Source organism: Marmota flaviventris, chromosome 4 (genome assembly GCF_047511675.1).
Source record: "Marmota flaviventris isolate mMarFla1 chromosome 4, mMarFla1.hap1, whole genome shotgun sequence".
Taxonomy (NCBI): domain Eukaryota; kingdom Metazoa; phylum Chordata; class Mammalia; order Rodentia; family Sciuridae; genus Marmota; species Marmota flaviventris.
In genome coordinates, this window is record NC_092501.1 from 143,243,890 (window position 1) to 143,264,291 (window position 20,402).

Below are 20,402 nucleotides of genomic sequence, written 5' to 3' on the forward strand. Positions count from 1 at the left end.
ATATGGCAATTTTTTAAAAAAATTTTTTTGTAAGCTGTTGTTGGGACACACGCCTTTATTTTATTTATTTTTTATGTGGTGCTGAGGAACAAACCCAGTGCCTTGCACATGCTAGGCAAGTACTTTACTGCTGAGCCACAATCCCGGCCCCACATATGGCAAATTAAGTAAACAGAGACTGGCTAGCTACAGGGCTGGGTTGCTGCTCAATGGTAAAGCGCTTGCCTAGCATGTGTGAAGCCCTGGGTTCCATCCCTAGCGACCCCCCCCCCCCGCCCCCAGAGTGGCTATACATCATTCCCTATTCCTTAACATAGGAATTCTCTCTCAATCATCCTATGAGTCTTGTATTGTATGAAAATGCTTGGATGTAACTATTCATTTTGTAATTACCAAGTCCCCAAATTGTAGTCTTAGTTCCTAGAACAGATCCAAGGACACAACAGATAGGCATTTAACAAATAACTAATAAATAAATAAATTAATTAGTGTTACCATTTCAAAGACAAAAATTCTTCCAAAATACATTAAGTAATGTACAGCCTTTTAAAAACCCAATCATAAGACAATTGTTACTTTGTTATATGAACTGGAACCCCATCCCTCAAAAAAGGACAAACTTATCTCTGTAATTCTTTATTAAAAATACTGCTGTACACATAGAGACTGAAAACAGGATTAAAGATGAATAACACATATTGGGATCATGACATTAGAACTTAACATACTGGTGCTTTTTAGGGGAAGTTGTTGACGTCCAAATCACAGAACCAAGGTCAAAAGCAAAACACAAGGGTACCCTCAAAAATATTTACAATGAAGTAAATATGCTAACAGAATTTAAAATAGGTACAAAAAACTAAAATGACCAATGTTACGTGATTTCAAGGGTTGTCCTTTCTGTGCTTTTATCTGACATAACAAGAAGGTATAAGAAGTTTACATCCTTAATTTGACTATCCTCATATATTAAAATCTTCCTATGGATTAAAGACTTTTAGACAACCTCTTAAATGGAATTACACTATGGAAAAGAGGGCTCCCCTAAAAAGCACCTAAGCAGAACTGAGAGTTCTTTTGAAAACCATTCCCAATAAAAACTAAATGAAAAATAAATATAAAACAAAGCTAAAAAAATATGCATTACCTGACACCAACTGTTCTCTGGCTGACAATATTTACTCATGGAAACATATCAGCTGTCTACCTTTTATATTCAAACCAAGTCCTGAGGTTAGGGGCTGAAGCAAACTAGCATTTATGATGCAGACATTCTTGGGTTTGTGATGTGAACTTGCCTTGCAGAGGGAAGTTTGCTGGTCTATACAGAATGAGAGATTCAAGCCCTATTATACCCCTGCCATTCCTTAGCTTTCACAAAACATTGGTCCACAAATTAAAATTTTCAAAAGTTACCAGACCCCCAAAATAAAATAGATGATCCCCTTTCATTTTCAAAGAAAACAATATTGGAAAAAATCTTCAGCCCGCTTATAAATTAAGCATTTCATATTTCTTCTAGAATACAAGTAGTTCTTTTTTGTACAAAAGAATTACAATATGATTTGTCAAAAAACATATAAAAAGACAGCTGCTCTTTCTCAAATACATGAGCTAATGATAAAAGACTTTTGCATGTTAATGTCTCCAAGTTCTTGTTCCTTTTACATAAAAAAGAACATCATGGTGGCAAATGTTAATTATCTTTGAATATTGAACATTATGTTCTTTTAAAATCCATCCAGATCAAATGCAATAATTGATTTTCTTGTTAACTCAACAACTGATGCTACCAATCGTGGACTCAAACACTTGTTAAAATGTGTAAAGCGTGTCTCTGGTCTTCAAAGCTTTCAGGTGAAGAGAGGTGCTTTTTCTTGATGCAAATCTCAAGGCAGAGAAAAATCATTTTAAAGCTTATAAAAAGTGGACAGAGAAATATTAAAAACTTCTCTGAAATATACAAATGTGTACTATTATTAAAATTGAAGACAGTAACATCAGTTGCAAGTGCTTGGGAGTCTGTCCTGACCTTCTGAGTTTCCACATTTTCTTCATAGTTGAATGGTGAGCACCCAGTGCTAGTAAAACATTCAGTGCTGGGAAAGGAGATAGAGTCTTCATTACTGTTTTTTATGAAAGAAAATTCCTATGTATTTGGCAGTCTTCAGTATCAAAGTATAGGTATTTCATTAACTAGAAATTCCATGAATACCCAAGTTTGGCGACAATTGCATGTCCAAAAAGTAAGAAAATTATGAGGAGGAAAATTCCAAACTTTTGAGATGGACTTATTCAGGAAGATTCCGCAGAGTGAGTTATTATCAAAAGTACTATTACTTTGGGCTAAGCAGTGACTGCAAAGGCACAGCAGATCGTTATCCCTCCAAATTCAGGCTGTAAAATCTCAGAAAGCTCTTGATGCCAGACCACTGCTGTGTTAAGTTCATCTTCTGAACAGTGTCTCTGTGTCTGTATCCAGTGTAAAGTACCATTATAAAGCTGTGGTTCAAAGAACAGAACTTTATACAAGAAGAAAAAAAAAAAAAGCAAACTGGAAATAACCTAAAGTAATATACTCCTGAACTTTAGGCCTTTAACACAATTTCTTCATTTTTTTTTCTATTATAAAATTGTATAAATGTAAAACTGACTAGCAGGCAAATGCCTTTTTAAAAAAAGGCTCTGGGTGAATTTGGAGCAAAGAGCTAAACATGCTCCTTCAGTTACTGTTTATCTGATCCTTCTTCGTAAGGATTTAAATCAACTAGTAGGGGAATTTATATCCAACAATTCACTGATATCTCTCTTTGTGTATTCTTAAAAACAAAACAAAAATCTCAATTTGAACTAACAGTGGGTGGCATATAGAGCTTGCATAAATATTCTTGTAAGAATTATGCACTATACTGCACTTGTATGAAATGATTTACCTGGTCCATTATGTCATTCAGGGTAACCCATCCCCCAAAGAACAAATTCTGCAACCCTCAATGGCAAAAATGCTGCCCATATGGTTTCCCAAAAATGTCCTTGCAAATAGTTTCCCTTAATAAGTATACAATGTGGCAAAAGTTCAAAGATCAGAAAAAAGTCTTTAAAAAATTAAAATTAGTGCATACAACAAGTGGAAAAAACAAAAGCAGGAGCATCATTCACCTGATGGTGCTCCTTGATCTGAAATGAATTCTTCACAGACAGAGCCTCCAATGGCAGTCAGAGCTCTTGAATAAGTGAAACATTCTTCCTTTCAAGTAACAGTGCACCTGACCCAAGTGCAAGCAGCTTTACTCATCTCCTATTTGTTTCCCCAATGTGAAAGGAGATGATGAAAACAGTTCAGCTGTAGTGCAATTTGCTACTGGTTAAGTTCCTCAGCCATGTCCTGTGTGTGTTTTTAGCAAATACTACAACTGACCATTTGCAGCTGCAATCAGTTCTTGAAAAGTATTTTCAAAGCAGCGCTTTAAGTCACTGTAAGTCACCACAAGTACACTCTTCTCATCTCTGGAAATCAGGCTTATTTTTTCTGGCACACCAGCATCTAGCTGAAACAGACAGATACATAAAATAAGAAGTTCATACCATGTGGAAGAGAATATACTTTATTTAGGACATTTCCAACAGTGATAACTGAAATATTTTTTAAAACTTGTTACATTCCCTTTCAGATATCTATAAATACTTTTTCACTAGTCTTTATGGACCCAATTTTTAACTCAGATAATCTGTTTTTCAAATACTCTCTTTTGTCCCTTCTGCTTAAATATTTGTTTGCATTAGCATATGATTACACACTATTGATTTACAAGTTATAACAATTTACTATTATCTCCAAATCAAAAGTACCTTCCTATCTGGGCATTCTTAATTAACTCCTGTTATTAAACTTTTTATACATTTACTTTTGGTATTTCCTCTCATGTAAATGTTAGCTACTCACTTTATCTGTTGGGATTTGGCAGTAACTTATATTTTTTACAAAACATAAATACCAATACTTAGTCCATCAAATAACTTGCTTTGTTATGATTTTTACTTTCCTTAATAGTTTTCAATGTACATTTCTTCTTTTATTATTTTATTAACTGATTCATTAAAATATATTTAAAATCCATTTAAGGTTCAAACTTTCAGAACAATTCACTCATTAATTTGTGTCATTTCCACCAAAATAAGCTTATGTAAAATCTTAATTTTAAAATAATCAACATGACCATCCTTCCTTTTTAATTTATTACACTCTTCAAAGTCAGAAAATTGTCACACTTCAGATTTGGAATAAATTTATTTAATATCAGCTATTTAAAAAAATTTTTTTTTTTAGTTGTAGTTGGACACAATACCTTTATTTTATTTGTTTACTTATTTTATGTGGTGCTGAAGATTGAACCCAGTGCCTCACATGTGCGAGGCAAGCACTCCACACTAAGCCACAACCCCAGCCCCAATACTAGCTATTTTTATGATATAAAATAAAATTTCTTCAAATGTTCCATTTTTCTGATATTCATTACATAGTCTTTCTTTATCATAACTGTCCATGGCTTATTCCACCTGTTCCATCTTTCTGTTAATATTAGTTCTATGTATTTCTAATTACTGGTGCTTTGATAAATTATATTCCACACATTGCTCTGAAGAATATATTTTGCCTTTAGGAAAAATAAAAGAAAAATAAATATGTAAATTATAATGGGTTAATTTAATGGTATATATAGTTTTGTGCTGCTGAAAATACTCTAGAAAGTTTTAAAGAAATTCCAAACAAGGCAAAGCCTAACATTTTCCCCAAAGGGTTATTACTGCATTGTGCATTAACAGCTCAAAAATATGAGCTCTGGTACTTAAAAAGGCCAAGGATCTGTAAATATTTTCTGTAAAGGGCTATATAGTAAATGTTTAGGTTTTTGGGAACACGTATTAGTCTCTGTCTTTTTTTTCCCTCCAACTTTTTAAAAATATGAAACTATTTTGGCTTATAGGGATATAAACAGACAGCTGTGAAACAGATTTGCCTGCAGACCATAGTTTGCCAATCCCAGGTTTACACATAAACCTACACAAAGACTAGAATTTACTTCTAAAGATCAGTTCTAGACCCTGCACTTCCACATAATCCATTTAAAAAAAAAATAGTGTTCCTCCTTTCCTCTGTAAATTGTTTCTCTTAGCACTTTCAAACTCCTTTTTTTGTGTGTGTGGGGGGCGGGATACTAGGGATTAAACTCAGGGGCACTTCATTCACCACTGAGCTACCCCAGCCCTTTCCTTTTTTATTTTGAGGAAGAGTCTGGCCTTGAACTTGTGATCCACTTGCGATCCTTCTGCTTCACCCTCCTGAGTCACTGGGATTATAGGTGTGTATCACGAGGCCCGGCTCCTAGCACTTTCAAAAACATACAGCTCACATCTCACAAAAGTTTATGACATATCTCTATTTAATTCATCTAATCACCAAATTCACTTATACCACTTTTGCACATTTATTATTATAATACTGTAGTTGACAATACAGGAACTAATAACAATACCATTCACAATGACTAGATTCAATTTTTAAAAAACATTAAAAAAATAATTTTTCTGTTTTCCCATTCATTGTTTTATTTGGTACCACAAAATTACATGTAAATAAAATGTAGTACAAGAGGGTCAAAACAGTCATTTTTGACCACTACAAAAGACCCATAATAAAAAATTCCGGAATTTGTCTTACAAGGTGTTAGAAAATCTTCCTATACTAGAAAATCACGAAAAAATATCTTGTAGAGTACAGAAGGAGTATATACTGATTTCTTAAGTCTCCTGATATTTGTATAAGATGCATCTCTATAAATTACAGGTAGCATTGTGATCTTCAAAATCCAGATACAAATTACCTTGTTAAGACAAGAAATGATATGACTGAGGTCAATCCAGGGAGCACCTGCTTCTGTCACCTGATGAAAAAGATGATCCCTAAAGAGTTTCAACAGATAACGGTCTCCAGTCTCTGACCAAGTAGGATCCTTCTGAAACCTGGGGGAAGTTAATATTTCACCTCAGTAACTCATGCTGTATGCCACATGGCCACCTGTTCATTTCTCAGACTCAAAACTAGTTTAATTTTTTTCCCTAATGAAAAGAGATTTTATGCAGTGTTTTTGTTTGTTTGTTTTTTAAATCCATTAAACACCGAAGTACATAAATTTCAATTCTCGGGGGGCAATAACCATCTATGAATTATTGTACCTCTTACTTCAGTCCTTACAATTAGATAAAATGGAGAACAAAGAAAGAAAACTTTAGACAGCTTTAGACTAAAGTTCTAAGAGAATATTCTTTTTTCCTTCCTCCCCAAGTCAGAGATGGTCAGCTAAGTTTTCCACTTCATTAATGAGCACAATACAGAAAAATGTTCAGAAACAAAACAAAACAAAGGTAGAGTCTGGTTTCCTACCATTTTACCTAAAGGAAAGTTGCAAAGAACTAGAGAACCAGATGACTACTGTTACTTTTCAGTGATCTTAGGAACTGACAGTCTATCGGGGAAATAGATGTTATTCAAATAATCAAAGAAAGTGTTAACTACATACTGTAAACTACATATTTATACAATGCTATTATAAGAAAGGGATAGGATATAGAATGGAAACATGGATTCCTCCGGGAGGAAGGTTTTCCAGAGGAAGAATGCCCCCTTTATTTAGAGAGATGGATACTTATAAAGGACAACATGGAACACCAAGAAAACTTAAGAAAGGTGTTTCTAAATGCATTTTTTTTTTAAAGGAGAAAAGAAAAAGTGTGAAAACAGAATATAAAGGGAGGGAAGGCAAGAAGATAAGGGCAAGGAGAAGCCAGAAAGAAGACAAGGTCAAAAAAGAGAAGAGGGAGAAAAGGAAAAACCTAAAGAGAGAGAGAGTGTGTGTGTATGTGTGTGTGTGTATGTGTGTGACCTGAAGCAAGAAGGAGAAATAAATAGATAAGGACCACAGTATGCACCCTTGATTTACATTTAAAAACTGGGACATGGCAGAGGGTATAGCTCAGTAGTACAATGCTCTGCTAAGCATGCAGGAGACTTAATCCCCAGTACCATCAAGTCACTCTGGAGAGCTCCAATTAAAATGCAGATTAAGCATATACATTTATCTTTGCTCCCTTTCAAAGTGTCACCAAATCAACAGTAAAATGTCTTTAAAAGGATGATAAACACAGGGATCAGAAGTAACAAAGTAGATAAGAGATGTTCATAAAATTTTGGCAAGTGCAAATCAGATGGGTTAAATGTTATGACTTAGCTGATTGAACAAAAAGGAACTCTAATCTAGGGTTGCAGTCAGGGGGAAATCCACAAAAAGATGCCAATGAGTAAGGCTCAAGAACTGACAGGGCCAGGCTGGGGTTGTGGCTCAGTGGTAGAATGCTCGTGTAGCATGCTTGAGGCACTGAGTTCGATCTTCAGCACCACATAAATGTGAAATAAAGATATTGTGTCCACTTAAAACTAAAAAATAAATATTTAAAAAAAAAAGAACTGATAGGGCCTACGACAGGTGGAGATATGGGTTGAAGTCAGCAGAATTAAGGAAAGATTCTATAAACAGCAAATAGATTACTCATCTCAGCCCTGCTCCTAGCTCTGCCTTGAAGAAATCTACATGTTTACTTCGTAGAAGGGATGAAGCAGAAAAGCTCCAGCTCCAAGGATGCCAGCAAAACAGTAGCTGAGGAGGTGAAGAGTGGAGGATAATACATTATTCAACAAGCACCTCCTCGCTGCCTGGTTTCCAAACCATGGAAAGCAGGCGTATACCACGGTTAGGATATTCTTTCCACGGGATTCCAAAATTAGCCAAGAAAGAAGATATTTGAGAGTACACTAAAAACGAACAAAAACCAAGCTTAATAGTATACATCCTTATCTAAAGAAAAGCTCAATGTTCTATAATTCCTACAGAGCTTTCCATTAACTTTTTTTAGGACCTCATTTTTAATAGTAATGGGTAGCCAAGTGTACAAAACCCTTTGAAGAGAAAATAAAATAAAGCAAGCCCTTATTTCCACTCCCTAAAAAACAAACAAACAAACAAAAAAACCCAACCACCACCAAAAATTCTGTCAGTGTCATTGACAAAATGATATAAAACACTCAAAGAACAGAAAAGTTTGGGGAAATTAAAAATATGACAGCAGAAATTTAAAAATTCAAAAGGATCAGAACAAACTTGAACTTTAATTTTAAAATTTAGAGAGAAAAAAATGAAACTTGAAACAATGCCCAGAAATAATAGTTAAAAAAAAAAAAACAAAAAACAGGAGAAATATATTAGAAAACCACAAAAATCTAACATCTGAGCAATAGGAATTACTATAAGGGGAAAAAAAGAGTTACTAAAGAAGTAGTGAAGGGGCTGGGGTTGTGGCTCAGCGGTACAGCACTTGCCTAGCACATGTGAGGCCCTGGGTTTGTTCCTCAGCACCACATAAAAATAAATAAGTAAAGGTGTTGTGTCCAACTACAACTAAAAAATAAATATTAGAATAGAAAAACTTAATTTCCAAGATTAAAAGGACCCACTTGTTTTTTGAATCTAAAACACACATCAAGGAAAATCACTGTGAATTTCTGAACATAAGTGGCAAAGCCCTAAAAGCTTGAAAGAAAGGGAAGGATCTGGAGAGAAAATGGCTTTAAATTTGTCTGGCAGTTAAAAGACAATGGAACAATGTTTCATACTCTGAACAAAACTATCAATACTTTTAGTTAACAAAATCAATAAATAGCAATTAAAGTGTAGAAATCATAAAGGAGGAAATGTAACTATCATTATTTGTAGATGGTAAGATCATAAACTGGGAAACTCAAAAATCTATTAAAAATTTATCCAAACAAGGTATCAGGTGTACAAAATTACAGAATTCAATTAATTCATATGAACAACTAGTGGTAAGAAGACAGAATAGGGGAGGGGCAGACATAAAATACCTAAGAATAAAATTCAATATGCTAGAACTACATAATGAACCCATACACTACTGAAGAATAGAAAAGTAGACATCAATGAATAAAATGACATACCATGATTTTCAAGACAACTAATATTTAAAACTACAAATGTACTTTAAGTTTACTGATACTCATAATAGTCATCTTCCCTATATAAATACCATCAGATTTATTCTTTTCTAAGACATTAAATGAACTGATTAACAGTTTTCGGAAAACAATGAAAAAACACATAGTGAATGGAGATGGAGAAGAACTAACACTACTAGATTTGGTGGTGGTGGTGGGAGGGCTTAACTAGGGATTGAACCCACGGGTGCTTTACCACTGAGCTACATCCCCAATCCTCCCCCCCACTTTTTTAAAAATTGAAATTCTGAGATAGGGTCTAAGTTGCTGATACTTGGGGTTGAGTCCAGGCCCTTGGGAGGGGCAGACATAAAATACCTACATGCCTGTATCCAGCGAAGCTACTAGATTAAAATTCCTACCATTAAAAGAATGTGTAGGAGGCGCTGTATCATACTATGGGCAAAAGTTAGACAATTAAAAAAATGCTTTTTATCTACTAGGTAGTTGTCTGGAGGGAAAAAAGCCTGGATTCATACCTTACACCCTACATAATTTCTAAATATATAAAAAATTAATATGAATGAATGAAACCACAAGCCACAAACATTCTCGAAGAAAGCATGAAGTAATTCCTTCATCTAAGGCTCAAAATCCAGAGGCATAGAAGTTAGATCATTAGACTACATATGTAAATATCTGCATAGGGGGGAAAATGAAGAAAAATGACAGCATTAAAAGAAAAAAATCACAAAGACTAAATCTCTCTAACTCTTATCTATATCAATTAAGAAGACAGGCAATCCAGCCAAAAATAAAAATGGGAAAGGATATGTACAGACAGAAAAGAAAAGAAACAGATTAAAAAAAAAAAAAAAGATACTCAAGTAAGTCCCTTAAGAATAAATTCAAACTAAAACTTCACTGAAATCATTTTCTTATGCATCTGGTTGATCAAACTCCAAAACTTTGAAAAAGGTATTGTTGGTGAGGCACTCTCATAAATTATACAATTTTTTTTCTGCAATAGCTCTGAAATTATAGTGATATATCCACTAATTAGCAATTACTATTGTGCCTACCATTATGCACACACAAAATTAAGCCACATAACTTAGTCCCTATAGCACGGTTTACACTAGCAAAATACTAAAAACAACACAAATGTCCATCCACAGGGAACTGAAGAAATAAAAGTAATCCATGGAATGATCATTATTTGAGATAAAATGTGAGGAAGCATAGCTTAGTAGCTAAAAGCACAGGCCCTAAACCACAAAGTCTAGATTCAAATCCTGAATCCTGGCTCATTTACTTAATTATTATGTGACCTTGGACAAGTTACTTAATCCATCTGTGCATCATTTTCTGTTAAATCAGAATAACAACAGTACCCTTGTCACAGAGTAATCATGAGAAGTAAATCAGGTCATATTTGTATACTGTTTAGAATAGTGCTCGACATATACTCAACATAAACATTAAGACTTCCAAAATAAATTTTTATAAAAAGTAATATATAAAGAATACTGAGTATGGTTTGCAATTTTTATATTTAAAAAGAGGAAGCCAGGCATGGTGGTACATGCTTATAATCCCACTTACATGGGAGGTTAAGGCAGGAAGATTCAAAGTTTAAGGCCAGTATGGGCAATTTAGTGAAACCCTGTCATAAAATAAAATAAAAAGGGCTGGAAATATAGTTCAGTGGTACAGTGTTGCCTAGCATGTGCAAGGGCCTGGGGTCAAACCAAAGTACCAAGGACAAAAAAAAAAAAAAAAAAAGGTGGGGGTAATGGTAGTGCTGGATAACATACAGTAGTATATGTAGCTCAGGAAGGGTATAGAAAAAAAATCAGAACTAAGTATTAGTGGGTGCAATTGGTGAGGTTAGGGATGTCAGTTTTGAAGAGAGATTTTGTATTTTTCACCATAAATCTTTAATACTGGTGATATATAACCTAATAAAAATAAATTTTGAAAATTTTTCTTAAGATAACTAAGAATTTTACACTATCAATAAGATACGAAAACAGAACAAAGATATTTTTGGACTTTCAAGGACTCAAAAAACTCACCTTTCACTGGAAGCTACAGGAGAATGTGCTCCATTAAATCAAAAGAATAAATCAAGGAAAAAAAGCAAGAAACAGGGTGTCCAACACAAAGAGAGAGATAAGGAGAACTCCCAAGACAAGAGTGAAGGGAAGCTCCAGGTCAAGTATGCATTTGGGCAGGGTATGAAGCACTCCAGCCCAGATGGGAACAGAAGGGTGGGGACTCTCAGGGGAATTTCTCTAAAGGGGAGGGGAAAAAAAGGAACCGATAGGTTACCTATTTTTGAAAGGTGTTTTATAACTCTGGCAGAGTGTTTGCAATGAACTCGTTGTAAATACTTTTTCCTTTGCTTAGTTTTCTATATAAGACAATTATCAACTCCAGGAAAACACAAAAACAAACAAACTGCACAGAAGAAAGGAAATATAATTATGCTTTACTATGTAGTGCAGCTATGAACAATATTTTTTACCTAGTCATAACAATGTCAACACCAAGTACAGATTTAACTCAAAATTATGGGTTAAGTGGCACAATGTAAGAGAGTGTGTTGTTGAGTGTTGAAGAAAGGTGATGAGCCATAAGCTGAATTGCAATACTTAAAAAAATTAAGAAAGAGCAGTTTAGGCATATATTGTAAAGTACAGAGATAAATACCAGAAGACATAGCTAAGAGTTTTCAAAAAGTAGTTTAACATATAATATGTCTTCTTCATTTAGGAAAATTTTTAGGGAAAATTGAGTTTTTAGACTTTGAAAAAAGGCAGTGGACTTGAATTTCATGGATAGGAAAAAAATCCCAGAAGCAACGATATCTATCTAATACCTATAACTTCAAAAAATAGATGACAATCCTGAAATATAACTTACACTTTAGTCACAATAACTGCAATTCTGTTCTGTACTTGACAGTTATATAGTACAAACATCAACTCTTATTGAGATGAGTAACTTTAATTTACAAACAGGATAGAATTAGATAAATAGAGTAAAATGGCAATGTCTTTCCAATGTTAATGTACTTTAATAGAAAATAAGAGGCATGCAATAATTAGAAATTTCTAGGAAGTCTCTGAATGGACCAAGGAAAATTGATTTGATCCAGCTTTTAAAAAGGAAACAGGTATTTGTAAAATGTTCCCTCATGTGCAAACCACAATACAGATATTAACACTGTATTTCCTGTATGTGTTCATGCGTGTAAAATTTATAAAGTCAAACACACCTAGGCTGTGGCTTAAAAAAAAGGCATCGTAATGATTAACAGGTCACTTCACATGAGAAAAATTTCCTTTTTTTTTTTTTTTTCAAATAAAAGCAGTAAAAATAAGGTACACGCATTCTTGTTTCATAAAATAGTGCCCTTGATTGAAAATATATTGCAAAATACTGTAAATCCTTACTCCGGCCTCTCATTGATTGTTCCCAATTTTGCTAGAAGCCTAAACAGTCTTCCATTTTGAACTTCCTATAAAACATTTTAAAAAGAGAATGTTAATGTTCAGCTAATTCAACATAAAAACCAAAATTCACAAAGATTGATATCCTGCACTGATGCAATCATTAAGCAATACATTCTAACATCCCCACCAAACTTTTGGTTATACTTTTAAAACATCACAAGTCTATTATGCAGATGACCCATTTTTAGGGACTGATAGAGTAACTCACATGAAAGACTTTTGTCACGTTATTACAAAAACATGAATGAAAAAGAAAACAATGCCCAGAGGATGTCAAAAATTGCTAAATATTCAGCATTTACAAAAATATTTGCAATCTTGGACGATTAGGTTCTATATTCTGTATAATAATTACTGTTTTATAACTACTTATACACACAAATCCAAGAATGCGTACAGTCTTTTTAACTATACTTTTTACCTTTGCAAGGTCTTCTTCAATGACATCATTTCTCATTTGAGCAGCATCCAATTGAGTATAAAATCGAGCACCAATCATGGGCATGATGTCATTTACACTTCGCATCCTATTTTGGTCAGTCAACAAATACCTAACCAGGATAAAGTGGAATCACTTGAATATCTAGCATGCAGTTAAAAAAATTAAAACCAAAAACCAAAAACAAAACCCAGCTGGGCATGGTGGTCCATGCCTATAATCCCAGCAGCTCAGCCAGCTGAGGCAGGAGGATCAGAAGAGTTCAAAGCCAGCCTCAGCAAAAAGCGAGGCACTAAGCAACTCAGGGAGACACTGTCTCTAAATACAAAATAGGGTTGGGGATATGGCTCAGTGGTCAAGTGCCCCTGAGTTCAATCCCAGGTAAACTCTCCCCGCGCACCCCCCCCCAAATAAAAAAATAATAATAAAAAACCAAACCCACAAATACATATTGCTTTTATCATCATCTAGTGCACTCAATCTGAAAACATACTTTTCATGCAACTCAGGTTCACCTTTAAAGCTTAATTATTATTTCTCTTCTTGGAAAGCTTTTAAGAGCTAACGGAAAAAAACATGTCTCTTTCTACATATTTTCACTACTGTATAAGAAAGAAAGGAATGTAGAGGAGGGTTCCACTTACGCATTTCAATTCTCAAACCTTTCTTTATAACAGTGCTAGATGAAAAGATAGTTACAAACTTTTTGAAAGGGGTGAAACACTGAATAGCTGTGGGGTTGGGAGCTTTCCCTATTGCTCATCAAAGGTAATTTTTTGCTGTTGTTTTCAAGATAGAGATCTTGCTATGTTGCGCAAGGTAATCTTGAATCATTGGGCTCAAATGGTCTTCCTGCCTCGACCTCTAAATACATGGGACTACAGGTGCATGCCACTGCACCTAGCCAAAGATAATTTTTGAAACTAATACTGGGTCTTCAATTTTGCTAAACTGAATGAACCCCAGCATATTTTGGAAGCTGTATTCTGCTCTGCCACTTTAATTTAACAAGTGTCATCATATATTCATCTCTGAGCAATCTTTATGTGCAACACAGATCAAAAGAGTCCAATTCTAGCTTACTATCTTCACAGGATTTATCACTATCTGAAAATCTTACTTGCTTACATGTTTATTAACTTTTCTCCCCTTAGAATATAAGTTTCCAAAAGATGAAAATCTTGCTCATCTTGAAGTGTCCCCAGCATTTGGGATATAGTAGGTATTTTCTTATTGAATAAATGAATGATTACCCATGCCAATAATCCACAGTATCTTAGCTATTTATCTGTAATTACTAACATTTATATTGGCCAATAATATTGGAAGTTATTACAAGCTATGTAACTTTGACAAGTTACTTTACCTATGTCTGAAATTTGTTTCTAAAATGGGGCTAATAATGCCATCAAACTTACTATTATTGGGAGAATTAAGTAAATTAACTCACATTAAGCAGTTCAAAAGTTCCTGACATATGGTTTATTGCTATAAAAATTTTAGTTTGTAATTATTAAAGTACGACTTTTTGTTTACTCTTTAATGAAAATTTCAAACATTTATTTAAAAAAGTAGAATAATAAAATGAATCCCCATGAATCATCAACCACTTTGGATAATTATGAACATATAATTTGTTACGTTTTTATCCTCTACTCCCAATTTTTAAATCTAGAGATTATAACCTGAAATTATCTGAAACATCCTAGGTTTTGCAAAGTCAGGCTTGGAATCACTGCTGTTATCACACATAAAACAAATGTTTTCATTTAAAAAATAAACCATCTTATTCAACTACTAATAGGATCCAGGCAATGACTGGCTTCCAGTGTTCTGTCACAAGAACATTTACGCCATTTATTAACAATTCCATATCCCAGGGCTGGTCCAAAAACAAAGTGGATCATCCAGGGCTACATCGAAAGATCAGAAGGGACAGCTGGAAGCTAAAGGAAACTGTTGATTAGGATCAATAAATTCTAATTCCTTCTAGAACATAACAAGAAAAATTACAAAAGTATTCCCCTAGCTTCTCTGCTCAAAATGTGATAATAAAGGTTGCAGTGGCCAACCCTCTGAAATCTACCAATATTAGATGTGTCTGAAATAGGGAGAAGTCCTCATGCGTTGAGAGTAGTCCACAGTGCTTTTTTTTTTTTTTTTTAAGCCAAACTCATTTCAAACCTATGTTTAAGAACTCCATGGAGTCTTAGGATACTGGAGCATAAGCACGGGATCCTCTACACTGTTTTTTGGTGCATGTTTGGATCAGAGAATATATAATTAGAATGCATTTGAGGTTTATTTTATGATAGCTGTCATACTCTGGCCAAGAGAACTTTCTGAAATGATGAAAATGTTCTGAGTGTCCAATATATTAGCCAGGAGCTACATGTGGCTATTGAACCCTTGAAATACAGTTAGTGAAATCAAAGAACTGAATTTTTAATTTCATTTTAAAAGGATACATGTAGTTAGAGAACATCAGTATAGCTCTAGAGGTTGCGCACTAACCAAATGTTTAAAACATCAATAATTAATTAGAACGCATGGCTTATTAACTTATTCCAAGAAATATATACTTGGGAATAAAAAGAAAAGTCATTTGTGTTTTAGTTCATTTTAAATAGTGGGTACTAAAACAGAATCACTATTAAAAGGACCCATATGAAAATAAGCAATACACAAAATAAAAAGCTCAGTCAATCTCATATGATAAGTGTGCAAGTGCGTGTGTGTGTACATATATTTTATCATATATTAAAACTTACAAGATCAGATTCTTCAGGTCAGAGGAGTAGTTGATTGTCACTAATTCCATGGCTTTCTGTAAATTCTCTCGCTGTATTCCTGCCAAAGAGTTGCAAGCCAAAGCCAACACAACTTTTCCTAATGATATCAGATCTGCTTGCTGACATGAAAGAATAAATATAACTTTTAATTTTTATTTCATAGGTATACATTTAATACATGACACTACTACATTAATAGAAAATATTTTAAATAAGCTGAAGAATTTAGGGCAGGGTTCTAAAATATGAATATTCATCAAAATCACCTGGGAGCTTTTTAAAAAGTAACTTCTGAGCTTCACCTTCAGAGATTATCATTTAGTGAACAGTCCCAACATTTCTAAAGCACCCAGGTAATTCTGATAAAGGCAGTTCTAGGATTACATCTAAGAAACATTACTCTAAGTAGTTAATATGCCAGCTATGAAACTGCTGCTTAAGGCTTTTTTAAAAAAAAAATTCTTTTATTTAAATATATATGATACTCTTTGTTATTACAACAAACTTAAGTTTACTACACATTTGGTTTTACTATGATTGTTGCAATTTAACATACACAGAGTTTTCCCATTTTCTATGAGTTCCAGAATGTAGTGTAAATGTAAAAATTATTTGAAGGAAAGTTTTCCCATTATAAACATAAATGTTAGCCTCATTTTGGAGCATGTTTATTCTCTAGAATATTGAAATGGTGCAAATTTCAAAGATATCCCAAATGCCTTTGTTTCTAAACAAGACTATGTTTGCTTATACTCAATAGATCTTTGAGTTCTGGAACTACCTCTTTCCTATTTTCTTTTTTAAATAATTTACCATTCTCAGGCTTTTCTTCTAAAAGGATTTTCAAAAGACACTGACTGATTTAAGTTATTTTTTATCACCTATTATCACCCCCAAATAGTCCTACTTGGTAGGCAACCAACAATAAATGTAGTAACTCCAAGTTAACATGAAATCATTTGAAGTAATTTCTACCAGATTTCTTAAAATCTTCAAAATCCAAGATCTCATCTGAATATTAGCTATATCTCATTTACTGAGTGTTGGTTTTTTGGTAAGTTTTCAAACCCAGCTGTACATTAAAATCACCTGAGAAGTTTAACAACAAAATACAACAAATAAACAAGAAAGTCACCTAGTGCTTGTCACCCAGTTTAGATGTTACCAGCCTGGGGTTTGGTCTCAGTATTGGTACTTTTCAAAGCTTCCATAAGAGATTTTGATATGCAGCCAGGGTTTCAAACCACAAGTTTAACTGAATGTCTACAACTGGCATATTTGGAAAACCACCTATTTTGAGGCAGTCATAATGAAATTTTAATACTAGATAGCTATCCTTAACATTGTACCTAACAGGGAATAAGCGTAAGTCAAACTCTATTACCTCCCCAAAGCAACCCCCCTCCAAAAAAAAAAAAAAAAAAAACCACATTTAAAATTTAAAAAGTATACAAAAACTAGCATTTGTGAATCTGACACTTTGAACATGAGATCCTAAAATTAGAAAAACTGATTAGACAGATAAACTACTTTAAATCTATCAAAAGGGATACCAAGAATTTGTGCCAAAGTTAGGATCCCAGAATGGCAGAATGGAAGGGGCACGGCAAGGAGCACTTTCACTACTGCCATCATTCCTGTTCTTAGGAGAGCACTGCTATAAAAACTCTGAGAAGTCCCTTTAATCAAATTTAAGATCAGGTAAAACTTTCTAAGTTACATTAACAAAGTTACAGAAATATTGACCAAAAAGCAATCAGAGTACTGTTAATGCTAACTATAAATTTCTATAGGTGTTTCAATCAAATGTATTTAGTAAAGCAAACTGAAGGTAGTTGCTTTTTATCAAGTATTTGAGCAGCATGTACCAACATACAGTCTCTCAATCCTTGAAACAGTGGAAATTTTCAGTTTGGCTCCACTTTGAATTGATGCTATACTAAGCCTCCCTCCTAGAATGTTCCATTGTTCCCTATTGTGAGACAGGAAAGCAAAGGTCCAAGATAACTGAAGAACTAGGTGAGTTTAAAAAAAAAAAATAAATAAATTACACCATCTATTTTGAGTACATCCCACCACCTCTCTAGGGTTGACTCAAGGTGGAAATGATCCACTTTTAGAAATAAAGCACATACACAACATGATCCAGATTAGATTAGAACTGATTTTTAAAATAAAAGACATTAATAAAAGTCTTGCTTACGAGAGTTTAACATCAAAAAAACTCAGTAACTCTCCTTTCCTTGTTGCCCAACTAAATAATTTTCCATTTGTTATTTTGCTTCTTACCTCCATCTGGTTTTTTTCCCCCCATTTGTTGAATTCAGGAGGTTTTCCCCCCAACTCATTTTCAGTTTCTTCCTGATTCTTGATTTCTTGATTTCTTTCTCTGATTCTATCTATGGCTCTACTTATGTCCATTTTACTGAAAGTCAGTCTCTATGCACGTGTCTGAAACAGACTATGAAAAATATACTACAAGAAACAATGCACTCCTTTCTCATGTACCTTCTTCTCTGTAATATCACACTTCCCTTTTGGGGACTGTCTTTAATTCTCTCCTATATCTTACTATAATAAACTACATGAAAAATATATCAAAAAAAAAAGAAAGACAAAGAAAACCTGATATATCCTTCCTTTACTGTTGAAAAATAAGGAGAAAATAACACTTGGTTGAAGGTTGACTGAGCTTTTGAATGAGGGCAGGTCCTGGCTTACAAATGAGTTGCCCTAAAAGCTTACTAAAGTTGGTTTGAAACTCAGGGATCATTTTTGTTTCTTTACAGAGCAATTATATAACTCATGACATAAATGAAATACTGCACATTTTGTACATAAACTGTAGAAAATAATACTGCTGTGGCACAGGAGGAAAAATTTTTGTTTGTATTGAGCCCAGCTTCTTCTTACACATGCTCAGCAAACACTCTATTATTGAGTTACATTCCCTGCCCATATCAGTAGTTTTAAAAAAGTGAATCTTATTCAAAAAAGAATTGGGGGGGGGGGGGGGCGGCGCCTAATAACTATAAGGCATGGTTTTCATTTCTAAACAACTTCTAAAATTTTATGATTGATAATGAGGTAGTCTACAAAGTAAAAAAAAAAAAAAAAGTAAAAATCCCTTCAAAAATTTTATATTATTTTGATATATAAAGAGCACTAGTTTCTTAATAGTTAATAAGCAGTCACTTTTTGGAAGTACAAAGATTACAAAGAAAAATTAATCAGGGCCAATTACTTAGGCACTAAGTATAAGAAAGAAGAAAAGTCACTAAGAAACATATCCTAGATGAGAAGAATAAAGCAAATCCCCTTGTGTGAAAGAAAGCTGCTGCTGGGGGAAAAAACTATCAGTCCTCCCTTTACTGCTCACTAGATGTAGCTATCTAGAAAGATGTGGAAAGTTTGCATACAACTGAGTGCAATGAGTGCCTTTAAGTCTTGGGACTGCACTGCTTGTGGTTCAGCAGCAAAAAGATTTATGCATTAACTGGAACAGTAAACACTACCAGAGACTGTAGTGTTTCGTCATTTCCTTCCTCTTTGTTCTAAAATTTTGTCTTACACGAAGATGAATGAAAATCTTCCAAAGCTTTGATCAAAAATTGAAGAGAAGAACAATGGGCACATAAAGTATTCAAAAGATTAAAAGATTCTGTCTTTTGTCCAAAAATACCAAAAACTTCTTATCCACAAAGAACTAAAATTGTCTCAAAAGGACAGTTGCATATACTAATGTCAAGCATGACAAAGCAAAATGGACAAGATGAAAAATTTAAATTTAGCCACATTACTTACAAGAGTAATCGGGCAAAAGCAATTATTTTTAATGCTTCCTTACAAGAGGGCTTTTCATTTTTCTTCATTTTGCAATGCTGGGGATGGAACCCAGGGCTTCATCTGTGTGCTAAAGCAAAATGTTTTACCACTGAGCTCTACCTCCAGTCCTTGTAAAGGTCTTTATTTCCTTACACCACATTAATAAGGAAATAACAACTAGAAAAATTGCTAAGAACACTGTGAGTCCTAAATCAACACTACTAGAATGAAGTTAAACAGTATCAGATATTTTTCTATACTTTATCATATTAATAAGGAAATAAGCAACAGCAAAATAGCAAAGTATAAATCAACATTACTAAAATGAAGTTATATAATAACCAAATTCTTATAATGCAGAAGCAGTGAGTGACAGATTCTAACTTAAAAAAAAAGAAAAAAATTACTCAGAAAATGCCAATCCAAAAACAATTCTTTGAAACTATTTCTAAAATTTTATTTTTGGTAATGAGACAAATGTTCTAAAAGTAAAAAAAAAAAAACAGGTTTAATTAAAGTAAAAAAGTAATGTCTTTAGTAGAATCTATTCAGTTGATTAATATTTTCACATATTTATTCTGAGTACAAAATTTCCTAATCACATGAATACATTTCCATCTTAAACATCCAGAGTGTCTTGATAATATTATCAGTTCTATATATTCCAATCTATAAGGGCTCTACACTAAATATATCACAGTGGTTAAGAAATACATGTTCAAAGTTTGCAGAGACTACTCAAGAATAAATTGAAATCTAGA

At 33.7% G+C, this 20,402-nt stretch overlaps 1 protein-coding gene across 8 annotated transcripts in view; it reads right to left on the minus strand.

Annotated features, from left to right (window-relative positions):
* Positions 1-620: 620 nt before the first annotated feature.
* Pan3 (poly(A) specific ribonuclease subunit PAN3) overlaps positions 621-20,402 on the minus strand; it is a 137,654-nt gene continuing 117,872 nt past the window's right edge. For 6 of the 8 annotated variants that reach the window (XM_071611580.1, XM_071611586.1, XM_071611584.1 and 3 more), the window contains 5 exons: positions 15,796-15,935; positions 13,007-13,136; positions 12,526-12,590; positions 5,883-6,021; positions 621-3,548 (listed from right to left, as the gene is read on the minus strand). In XM_071611580.1, the coding sequence (XP_071467681.1) occupies positions 3,408-3,548; positions 5,883-6,021; positions 12,526-12,590; positions 13,007-13,136; positions 15,796-15,935 (615 nt within the window). In that variant the 3' untranslated portion in view covers positions 621-3,407. The remainder of the gene's footprint in view (positions 3,549-5,882; positions 6,022-12,525; positions 12,591-13,006; positions 13,137-15,795; positions 15,936-20,402) is intronic. The other 2 variants (XM_071611582.1, XM_071611585.1) reach the window with 2 other exon arrangements.